This window comes from Mytilus edulis, chromosome 1 (genome assembly GCF_963676685.1).
Source record: "Mytilus edulis chromosome 1, xbMytEdul2.2, whole genome shotgun sequence".
Classification (NCBI taxonomy): domain Eukaryota; kingdom Metazoa; phylum Mollusca; class Bivalvia; order Mytilida; family Mytilidae; genus Mytilus; species Mytilus edulis.
This window is the reverse complement of record NC_092344.1, coordinates 117,184,118-117,197,089: the sequence shown is the minus strand read 5'-3', so window position 1 is coordinate 117,197,089 and position 12,972 is coordinate 117,184,118. Positions and strand designations below refer to the sequence as shown.

The 12,972-nt window shown below is 32.2% G+C and overlaps 1 protein-coding gene across 1 annotated transcript in view; it reads right to left on the bottom strand.

Annotated features, from left to right (window-relative positions):
- Window positions 1-12,972, bottom strand: part of LOC139502270 (protein phosphatase EYA1-like) — a 105,976-nt gene that overhangs the window by 29,195 nt on the left and 63,809 nt on the right. Inside the window, 3 exon segments of the mRNA XM_071291704.1 lie at window positions 1,002-1,079; window positions 3,873-3,994; window positions 12,736-12,788. Coding sequence (XP_071147805.1) covers window positions 1,002-1,079; window positions 3,873-3,994; window positions 12,736-12,788 — 253 coding nt within the window.

Here is a 12,972-nt window from a genome sequence, read left to right as displayed (position 1 = left end):
TGATGGAGATATAATATATAAGCATGATATTGACAAATAATATAACCAAACATCTTATGTTCAGTGGCAAGTATATCACGATAATTCAGAATCAATATAAATATGTTGTAATTTAAAACCTGTCCAAGCTTATTGCATGGACGAGACAGATACTTGCAATTGTCTTGTGACAGCCACAGGAAAGTGAAGATTGTTAGCAGATCTAGGATCAAGTTTTGATATAATTATCCAAGGACGTCCTGATCAAAGACAATAACCTTTAATTCCTTAACTCGTCCAAGGTCAAATAAACCTCCCTTTACTTCCTTCTTGACAAGTGGTCACACTTCATAAAAACTTGACGGATGTTATAATTACAGGAACCTCTTCACATCATCTTAACAACATTGGACTAATTATATAATTTGTGTATAATAGAAAGCAAACACAGTAATTATAACAGAATGACATTATAATAAAGAGCTTTGTATAGGATGCTTCTGTTCCATGTCTTATTCATTGTTTAAAAGAGCTTTGTATAGGATGCTTCTGTTCCATGTCTTATTCATTGTTTAAAAGAGCTTTGTATGGGATGCTTCTGTTCCATGTCTTATTCATTGTTTAAAACAGCTTTGTATGGGATGCTTCTGTTCCATGTCTTATTCATTGTTTAAAAGAGCTTGCTCTCCAATCAAAATTGAATTCATCTTATATTGTTTATATACACTATTGACAGAGAGATATATTTCATTTTTTTTAATTTGAAAGTATCATACAAATGTTGAGACTAAAATGGCAATGCTTAAGAAATTCATCTATGCAAAATGTTCAAAGCAAATACGGGTACACCGTGAATGAAGGTGCAGGGCCAAATAAATCCATGGAAATCAGATATGCCAAACCCAAAACAACTTCATACTTAATATTATTGACTTGTAATATCAAGGATGCAAATGATCGGATAATATCTGATTGGTTAATATACCCCAGGACTGGATGGTATAAAAAATAGATATACACACCTACAGGTGAACTAACAGTCGTCACTACCCAACTGTCTTCACTAGTGAAAGTGGTGCCATCTTCTGTTGACAAGCCACCTTAAACAGAAAATTTATAATACAAAAGTCATCTAACTAAATGCTCTACAAGTTTTTATCATGCAAAAAAAAAGAAAAGAAAGTTCACAATATGAAAACTGTATCTCAGGTCAGTATAATCCCTACCTCTACTTGTTTATAACCTTTTATGGTGGCATCTATTTTGTTGACAAACTTTATAATTCATAGAATTGATAATGAAATCAGAGAATGTGCCAAAGAGACAACAACCAAACCAAAGAGCAAAAAACAGCACAAGGCCATCAATAGGTTTTCTACACAGCAAGAAAATCAAGCACCCATAGGCATACTACAGCGTGTTTACAAAGAGAAAATCAGGACAAAACACTTCTAAAACGTTATTTTTAAGCCACAAACCTCAAATGAATGTCAATATTAGATTAACGGATAAGACAATATGGCTGAAGCCACAACTCCCATATGTATCACTAAGAAATCATATGTTAATTTTTCCCCCACACATAATTTAAATTAACCTCATTTTCCTTAAAAGCTGGTGAATTCCATAATTAACAATGTATCATTCTGTGGCCATAATCCTGTGAGACTTTCAATGTCCTTCAAGGTCAGGGCCAGTGACTGCCATGTCACAATTCATAGATATTCTTTGTTACAACAATCACCTCTATTTTTTACAAGACAACAAGCCCCGATAATAACTGGCACATGACAGATCTTTTCTTGACTGTGGAATAATTACGTGGCCATACGGTGCGGTTATTGCAACCAAGCACAATAGTTTTCTCCAAGCCTAATCATCGAAAGATTCATCAAATATGACATACAGATTAATACAGAAAAACAAAAATTGATTAAATATAACTTGAATTGATGACAGCAATTATTGCAAAATTAATTAAATCTCAGCAGAGAGAAAAGTTCGGAGAAAATGGATGATTACGAAGCATTGCATGACCAAGACATATTATGGACGACAGTGGAATAGATTACTACGGAAACTCCTTGTCACATGATCAGAACAATATGTCTTTTTATGTTATAATGTAATGATTACAAATCACCCAAATTGGTGCATTCCACGCTTCCTTGCTTCTTTGTAGTCAATGCAATGAAAACAAAAGGTTCAACATACCCCTAAAGCAGACAATAATAACTAATCTAAGAAACAAATGACAACTGCAATAACAGCATAAACATTTAAATGACCTTTCTTCTAACGTTATAAAATATTTATATTGGGATTGTGCTTCAGATCAATTATGTTAATACTTGACAGCAACCTACCAACTGAAGATCTGGAGGCCACAATATAAGATGCTTTACATAGCTATACTGATGGAGACCTAGTAGATCCATTTCTGTCAAAAAAATCTTCCAGCTAAATAAAGGTGCCTTATACCAACAATGTTATACCCTCAAAGTGAATCAATCCCTGCATGGGGTCAAGTTAAAATTTCTGAGTAAAGTTGACTAAGTGGTGGTTATGTACTTATGGTACCATTGTTTTCCAGTTTAGACGACCCACAGAAGTGGTAGTTATGTACTAAAAGTACCCTGGCTTTCCAGTTTTAAAGTTCACACTGTATCAATAAATTCAAATTTCATTCATAATTTGTTTTCTTACTCATCTGAGACCGTCAGTGAAAAAACAAATCAAAGGATTTTCAACCTTACACATAAAATCACTTATATCATAAAAATTAAATTAAGTTATCAATATCAATATATTCTTAAGGTTAATAGCTTTAAACCATACAAATACAAGTGCCATATTCAAATCGTTTGACCAGAAATGAAATCATAAATGAAGAAAAGTTTGACCTTCAATAGAATCGACAGGTATTTATCACACATTCCCCTCAGGAATAAAAAACTCTATGAAATTAATTACTCTCACCCCAGATAAGTGAATGTTAATTCCCCTGTCAAAATTCAGGTAATTATAAATTTTACGCCTTATTAAGCCACAAAGGAATCAATCATTAGATAATTCTGATAAACAGATTTTAATAAAGAAATCAAATATTTTTCAATTAATGACTCATAGGGGATTTCAAAAGGTTTTTATATTCTAGACAAAATATATTTAATGATTCTGATTAAGTGTTATAGAGGAAAATAAGTGATGGCACCATTCTTTTTCTACCCTGCCTAAATTCATTTCTGTCATAAACTGATGCAACTGCTTAGGAATGTAGGTCTTTAAGGAATTCAGATCTTCAACTAATCTCTATCTAACACTATTCAAATACAGAACAATTGTGTTCCATAATTAAAATTCAGGTCCGCAAATTGAAAGAGAAGCTTAGTCATTTTGACTACCTTAACAAATAGTGACAAATATAAGAGCCTTTATTCTAACAATAAACTGCAAAAAATGGCAAAATAATGAAATTTAAACGAAAATGCTATATACTAGGCAAATTTAACAGCCAGCAGCCACATACTTATTTAGTACAATAAAATGAAATTTAGAAAAAAATATTCATTCAAAAGTGTTTTTTTATAAGAATTCTAATACCCTTCTAAAATTTGTCAAGCCAAAGATATTTTTGGGGCAGCTTCTTGTGTGAAATGTTTGACAACACAATGGTAACTTTATGTTATAAAGATATAGAACTTTTCATAATTGGTCACAGAATAGAAAGTTCCATACTTAGAAGGGATACATATATAAAAAGCTAAGAAAAAACGACAGGGGCAAACATAAATCATGAAGAAAAAACAGTCAGACCACATCAAGGCCAAATGAATACATAAGGCTACAGAGGGGGAAAAACCTAAGTTTGAGCAACACAAAACCTAACTTACCATTTGTGGTGCCATTAGCTGGTAGATCTAGTGATGATTCTTTTGATTGGTTGTGTAATGGTGAATTATTGGGATGACTATCTAATGAAGACTGCTCTAACAACGGAGAAACTTCTATAAGTCTGAAAAATAAAAGAATAATCTATAAGCAAAATACCTTACAATAGTTGAATGTCACCAATACATGGCTTTAACTCACATGTTTTTGCAGACAACGAAATGAAGACTTGAACAGTTCAATCTCTGTTATTCTGTGAATAAATATAAGTGTTCTATTTATAGTTATGGCAGCCATATTGGTTGATCAATGGCAATACCAGGAATATATTCAAATCTTAACACACTAATGATATGACAAAAATTGGTTTCTGATAGTCCTGTGGTTTCATAGGTAATGATATTTTTTTTTTATCTCCAGTTTAATGACAACGGAAGGCCAGGTGATCATGGTGGCTCCCATTACCCCTGTGAACCAGGTGAGCCTACATTATTTTTTATAAATTTGAGAAAATTTAAACCGAAACAACCACAAACCATTTTGCTCATTCAATGGTTTCTCAAAAACCAAGAGTTTGTTAATTGACCTCAGTTGACCTAAGGTATATCTGTGTATCTTTTTTAAATCTAATTTGTGGTTAACAAACATAAAGACCAGGTTCTTTCTATCCAACATATTTTAGATAACTCAAAGGTGTGAAATCTACTGCATTCCCAGCATTTATTCAAACATTTCATTGATATTTCTTGGAATGGGGGTCTTCAAGTTTAAAACTTGAATTTTGAAGATGAAAGAACTTGAACAAGTAAGATTATCACACAAAATATAAATGCATATTCAATTAGAAAGTATGACCAACACTTCTTTTATAATTATATTCACACATATTTTGTATCCATCCATAGTTAAAACTGGTATCCCTGTCACACTACTGACAGAGACCGTTCCATAGATTTCTTCATCTCTTACTACAAGCATTAACAAATTGACCTGCTGACAACTAAAAGGCTACATTTTAGAACCAGGTGCTCCGCAGGGCGCAGCTTTATACGACCGCAGAGGTCGAACCCTGAACAGTTGGGGCAAGTATGGACAAAACATTCAAGCGTGATACAGCTCTGAATTTGGATTGTGATCAAATTTTTGACATTACATGGTTTTTTTTTACACAAAACAAATGTCAAGATTTTACAAATCAATTAAAGATTTCTTCTTCAAACTTTTTAAATCTAAAATTAAATAGTTGATCATGACACAGCATAGGTTTCTGACACAGAACGAATGTGGTCTAATGAACTTAAAAGTTTTTTTTTGCCTTTGAGCAATTCACTATGCTGTTGAATATTAATCCTCTCAAAAAAATGTTTGAAGAAATTTTCTTTTTATTTATAAAATCTGAAATGAGAAAAATTTAACCCCCCCCCCCCCCCCTTTTTTTTTCACATCCCCGTTTCCCTTTTTCCAAAACTGATATCAATTCAAATTTCTAATGGAGTTTGCAACAATAACTACTCTTTTAAATACATCATAAAATATTAAAATGTAAAATAAAGTGCTTGTTATCACTGAATGGTAAAGATTGGTTGGTAGTAAAAGTTAATATACATTGTTTATTGTATAAAACAATAAAAAAAACTTCATCAGCAACATTTTATATTGGCAAATTTCCAATGAAGTTATTTACATAAAGTTATTGGCAAATAAAAATAGAAAATGACATCATAGTCATGTCTGGCAAATGTCCAACATACATTATCTAAAAACATTTTAGATAAGATAAGGAAAAAAAGCTTCATCAGCAACATTTTATATTGGCAAATTTCCAATGAAGTCATTTACATAAAGTTATTGGCAAATAAAAATAGAAAATGACATCATAGTCATGTCTGGCAAATTTCCAACATATATTATCAACTACTATTCTATACAAAGAAAGATAACTCCAATTGAAAATTAATTGCTATTGCACAATATTGTGCAATTAGATATTTCTTGCTATTGTGCAATACTGTGCAATTGAAAATTTCTTGCTATTGCACAATATTTCATATGGAATCCTGATTTGGACCAACTTCAAAACTGGGCCCATAATCAAAAATCAAAGTACATATTTAGATAAAGCATATCAAATAAGCCCAAGAATTTAATTTTTGTTAAAATCAAACTTAGTTTAATTTTGGACCCTTTGGACCTTAATGTAGACCAATTTGAAAACTGGACCAAAAATTAAGAATCTACATACACAGTTAGATTTTGCATATCAAAGAACCCATTTATTCAATTTTTGATGAAATCAAACAAAGTTTAATTTTAGACCCCCATTTGGACCAACTTGAAAACTAGGCCAATAATTAAAAATCTAAGTACATTTTTAAATTCAGCATATCAAAGAACCCCAAGGATTCAATTTTTGTTAAAATCAAACTAAGTTTAATTTTGGACCCTTTGGACCTTAATGTAGACCAATTTGAAAACGGGACCAAAAGTTAAGAATCTACATACATAGTTAGATTCGGCATATCAAAGAACCCCAATTATTCAATTTTTGATGAAATCACACAAAGTTCAATTTTGGACCCTTTGGGCCCCTTATTCCTAAACTGTTAGGACCAAAACTCCCAAAATCAATACCAACCTTCCTTTTGTGGTCATAAACATTGTGTTTAAATTTCATTGATTTCTATTGACTTAAACTAAAGTTATTGTGCGAAAACCTAGAATAATGCTTATTTGGGCCCTTTTTTGGCCCCTAATTCCTAAACTGTTGGAACCAAAACTCCCAAAATCAATCCCAACCTTTCTTTTGTGGTCATAAACCTTGTGTCAAAATTTCATAGATTTCTATTAACTTAAACTAAAGTTATAGTGCGAAAACCAAGAAAATGCTTATTTGGGCCCTTTTTGGCCCCTAATTCCTAAAATGTTGGGACCAAAACTCCCAAAATCAATACCAACCTTCCTTTTGTGGTCATAAACCTTGTGTTAAAATTTCATAGATTTCCATTCACTTTTACTAAAGTTAGAGTGCGAAAACTAAAAGTATTCGGACGCCGGACGACGACGACGACGACGACGACGACGACGACGACGACGACGACGACGCCGACGCCAACGTGATAGCAATATACGACGAAAAATTTTTCAAATTTTGCGGTCGTATAAAAATGTAAAAATGTAACTATTTTATGATGTAGATATTCTCAGTGTGTCAGTTTATGATTATTGATTCTAAGGAAATAACAATTTATATCCATGATTCTACATAACGATGGATTGTGGGATAAAATGGTTCCCTGACATATCGGAAATTAGACAGCAGACATATGCTGTACAGCGCCATTAACAGTTTAAATCAGACAAATTAAAACAGCATAAAAACATTGTATACAATCAATAGTAAACACTTTCTGACCATCAAAATTAACACTTTAAGGAGCTGTTATCTCAAATAATCTCTAAACATTCAGAATGATACACACAGACTACAACCACTATCAACATTTCACAGAAAGCCATTGCACTTAATAGAAATAGTAAATAGTTTCTGCCTTCTAGATTATTATTCCAAAATATATTCAGCCATTACTTGTGGAAAAGACATGCTTACTTTTCATAGAATTGAGAAATGAGCAGAGGGTTTCTCGTCATCAGATTAACCCTGGGTGGAGATGTCTAGGAATATTATGTTAGATGTCAGTTGGAGCACGAGTACTATTTCAGACTTAAAAAGAAATCCTTGGTTGAATAACAATGTGGAATATTCAAATGAAAAGCATTCAATATAAAACATTTCCAGAGTTTAAATTTGCTTAGCTGTCATAAGAACCTTTCATAATCTATAATTGTATTTATAAAATCTTTCAATATCATTTCTTTGGAAATAATTTTAACATGTTTTGTAAAATGTAATAACAAAAATTTGATGAAGCATCCAAGTTTGAAATAAGTTAGATACACTACATCATCATGATAATAGCTTTCCTAACCTATGATAACCTAAAAACATGTAATCTAAATGATAAATCTGGACTAAAGCGTGAATAGGACAAACGCCTGCCTTTATTCAAATCTATGATGGGAAGAAAATCAGTGAATTCCATGGTTTTGAACCAAATTTGTACTTCTGTATAGAGTTCAGCTGTTTTATCAACAACCTGTAATTACTGTATGCATATCAATGGGTTTTATCACTCCGACTGTAACTATAATCAATCCTTAAACAACATCAAAATTATTAACTATGCTCAATCCTGTAGTTATGTATAAATTAATAGGTTACTCATTTAAAATAGGGATAGAGTCCCAGATAAAAGACACCAATAGACTACCAAATTAACAAGCTTGTGCATATCTTCTTTTTTTTTTATATATCTCTGCTATTTTATACACACTGTATTTTAAAACAGTTCATTTTTGAACAAGGAGAAGGGGTGGGGAAATTTATACCACAGCAATATCTTAAAAATTTGTAAATGAAATCCATTATCATTTTGAGTGATGTTTCAAGATGACTTTGTTTCGACTAAAGACAAGTAAATGTGAGACTGTTAAGTTGTGGTCATCCATTACCAAGGTAGAATGTACTTCTCCATGTGTATTACTTCTACATTATTTCCTATCTATTTATCTTTATAGGAATGTTATGTTTTTATGAATGCACAAAAAATATCTTGACATCAAATATAAACCTCATTAGCTATTTTACATTGAAAACAGCAAATTAATTTTGTAAAGTGATATAAACTTGACGAGCTACCGTCTATAAATCATTGCCAGTTTAATCCTCCTGCAGTAATGGTCTCTTGTGCAGGTGCTGTTAGGTTTAATGCAGTATATTTTCTATGAACTGACATTTCCATAAAAGCAATTTTCTAAGACAATTATTACAACTGCAATAGTTTACAACTGCCATGTAAAGAAAATTACAAACTTTAAAATACATTCTCTCTTCTATACAATTGCAGGTTACAAATTAAGATTTTTTTGCAGCAATAAATATTTTATCGACAAACATAAAATGAGCTTGATGAAATGAGACTGTTTTAAAGCAAACAATGGACTGTTGTCAACAAACAAGAAAAGAATCTCGTAAAAATACTTGTGAATGGAATAGAGCACAACGTTAAAGTTGTTCAGAGGAGGTCCCTTAAGACGGAGTAAACTGACAATTATATCGCTATAAAGGAAAGAAATCCAATTAATTATCCGCTGATTAATTCCAATGCTGTTGTAATTTTCTTATGGAAATAGTGCATTTGTCCTGAATGGTTACACGATTAGTATGAGAAGTGGCGTGTTTCAATGACAGCTTTCAGAGCAAACTTGTGCAATCTTCAGAGGGATGATGCAAGGCAGTAGGTTACACTCAATACAAAACTTTGTAACAAACATAATTATATTCCTCTGGTATACTTTGATTAAGAGATAATACAATTTTTAATGGACAGGAAGTGAAATAGTGTCCAAGACGAAATTCAGGAATGTCCTCATTTATAAAAGTCATAGTGTGACTTAATTATTTCCAGTTAAAGAAGTATGTGGTCTTTCCAATAAAATTATTCATCATTCAATTAAAAAGGACACTCCAAGTTCTGACTATAATCTTTTGTCTTTGCTACCACCCTCACAGGTGGTGTGTTCATATTTAGATGTTAAATCATCAATGATTATTTTAAATGTGCGTCAGTATAAAAGATATATTGTTTAGTTGTGTGATTACACCTGGTCAATGCACATTTTTAGCAGAAATAATTGTTTTCTCACCTGTTTTACATACAAGGAAGGCCCAGGTATCCAGTCTGTTCTCAACACAAACAAGGACATTATCATTCTAATTGATGGAGAACCCAGCTAACAGAAAAATCAGCCATTCACAAGCTAACAAATGTCCACAATATAAAAATTATAGCTAAACTGCTAGTAACTCATTTTAGAATGAAGCCGACCTTACTGTTTTTTACAAAAGGCCGAGTAATCCTAAGTAATCTAGCAATTAACAGATCCGATCTTCTGTTCCACTGATCTAGAAAAACACTTATCCAAGGTTGTAATAACTGACAATATAACAGACCAATCAATATCATAATGTGCAATAATACATTAAAAAAGAGTTAAAAACAAGATGGACTGACCTGATACATAGTAACCACGTAATAACATAAGGAATGGGTGTGACGGCTTTTCTCTATCACCTTGCACATTCTTTGACTGTCTTTTTACATCAAGTCTGCTAGACTTTGACCCTGTAGTCTTGTTTAAGTACCTTATCTTTAATATTAGGTCAATATTCAAAGCTCTACTCAAATTTTATGTACAAATAATTCATTTTTAATTAGTAATGTAAATTGTAACAATTTTATAGCTTTCAAGAGTTTTTAACACAATGGTGCAAAACTTTTGATATATCTTTTGGAAAGTTATAGGGCATTTGCAGACATCAACGGTATTGTTAGAAAAATATTCTTTCTTGAAATGTCACATAAGCATAAGGTATATGCAAAATTGACAATATTGAATCTTAAAATATGGTGTTTTCAAACCATCCAGTCTTAGAATGAAACATCCAATATTGCACCTGTGAGTTTATCATTTATGAACCCTAAGCCACAATCTACAAGAAGAGATGAATACAAAAGATGCTCCAATTCTCAAAAAATAAAATTGATAATGCGATGGAATTTAATACTAAAATTACTCTATGAAAATTAACAAATAACAATTTTTTTTCTGCAATAATAATAATTTAAACCTACCGTCGTCCACTGTATGGTATAAATTCAGGAAGTTTTAATATGTGTAGTTATATGATACAGTGGTACTTAGCATCAGTTAGATCTTCCCATTTCACTTTAAGAAAACAGTTTTAATTTTTTTAAATTAAAATTTTAATTTTGAAATATTTATTGTATATGTGACATGTTTTGAAACAGAAAATAATTTAAGACTTTCATTAAGATTTAATTAGAACTTTTATGAGGTGCTGTAAGTAAGGATTGGCCACAATGACGGTACTAGTCACAATGGGGTATTATGTAATAAAAGCCACACTGATCCACATAAGGTCTTCCATATGGTATAATGTGATCAGTGCAAAATGATGGGTTGATGGATGGATGGATTGGTATTTATTGTTCAGTGGCAAATATTATATGCTTTTCAGGTTCGATGAACCCTGGTTTGTACAAGACAGACTAAGTCAGATTAAAACAAGAATGTGTCCCAAGTACACGGATGCCACTCTCGCACTATCATTTTCTATGTTCAGTGGACCGTGAAATGAGGGTCAAAACTTTAATTTGGAATTAAAATAAAATTAGAAAGATCATATCATAGGGAACATGTGTACTAAGTTTCAAGATGATTAGACTTCAACTTCTTCAAAAACTACCTTGACCAAAAACTTTAACCTGAAGCGAACAGACGCACAGACGCACAGACGAACGGAGGCACAGACCAGAAAACATAATGCCCCTCTACTATCGTAGGTGGGGCATAAAAATAAGTTTACAAGGTGGCAATATGAAGGTAGACATGTCACTCTACCAAGGCACTCTGACCCTGAGTTGACCAGTCTTTGCCTTTACTACTAAGGGGGTTATTCTCCCATGTACACCTAACTCCAAACTCATCTTATTTTTATAACCTGTTCCTTAGTACCTTACTGAATTTTTATCTGCATTTGTACACATTACTGAAGTAAATATGGGTTAAAATTGCAGTAAAATATTTTAAGAAGAGCTGCATTCCAGAAAAGCACATGCTTGATCTTTCAACCTTTACAAGCAGAGAACAGTAGTTGTCGGAGTCTATAATGCCCACTACATCCTGTGTTGGGTCTAGAGGTCACTTCACCTGGTAATAGCTTGACCCTAATGACTTTAATGGTTTACTTCACCGATGACCTGAACTTCCACATCATTATTGGTCAAAATAAAATGTTCTGTGTACAAGTCTCAATTTGCATCAACAGAAATATAAGTAACATTATCAAAACAAAACAAACCCTTGACTAGTCAGTATATATATATATATATATTGTTCAATAGGTCATTATACAAGTAAATAGCTGCAGGAATGCTAGCATTACAGTGTTTGCTTTGATGAATAGATGTTATAATAGCTACAGGAATGCTAGCATTACAGTGTTTGTTTTGATGAATAGATGTTATAATATTTGTGTTATTGATTTGCACACAAAATTTTTAATAAGAAGCTAACATCTCCTTAGTTCCAAAGATTGGAAAATAAGGTATATGTTGTGGATCAGACATCTACCTCCTATCATACTGGGAAAAAAGTGATACAAACATAGGAACTACATCTTTATTATTGTTCCTCGTGTTGCAAGTTGCTGGGAGGTGTTTGCCTAAGACCTTCTGAGTCTCACATTATACAGCCCCTGACATACCTCAAATATAGAGAGCTTATAATGCAGCATACCCAAAATATTATTATTAATTTAAGAAGTAACCTTTGGAGCTACATATATTTTAAAAAGTGCAAATGAAACGGGATTGGAACAATTTTTTAAAGAAACAGTTGTATGAGCTTTGTTTGATTTCTTTAGCCGGATAATACAAATTTAGCAATCAGATATATTTAAACTTTTCCAAATTGCTAGAGAAACTGAGTGGGAGTTGGTATTTTCTTTCTGCGTATCTCAGCTTTTCATACACTATATAATGATGCAGATGATCATATCTTGCTTTTGTTTTAAATTTAGTTTCAGAACCTGAAAGTGACCTGTGAACCATTCATTATACAATAAACAGAAATTATAGCTGTATTGTTTCATCTATTACCGTATATTTCCATATCTATTATTTTGCAACTACAGAATTTCCGCAATAGTTATATTGTACTCACCGATCGTCAACAAGGTTATTGTCCAAGCTGTTATCTTTCCTTGCTCGCTTCACCTGTAAATTACAGAAGAAATTCGTAAGCCTAAAGCCTAAATCTGTCAAATCTTTATTCTATCTATCGCGATCTACTCCACAATTCACAGCTTCCCCTAACCTAACCAAAAGACCATACAATATAAACTCAAGCTTTTCTCTACCTTTCATTGAAAAAGTCATTAAATCGCTGATTTTAATTCAA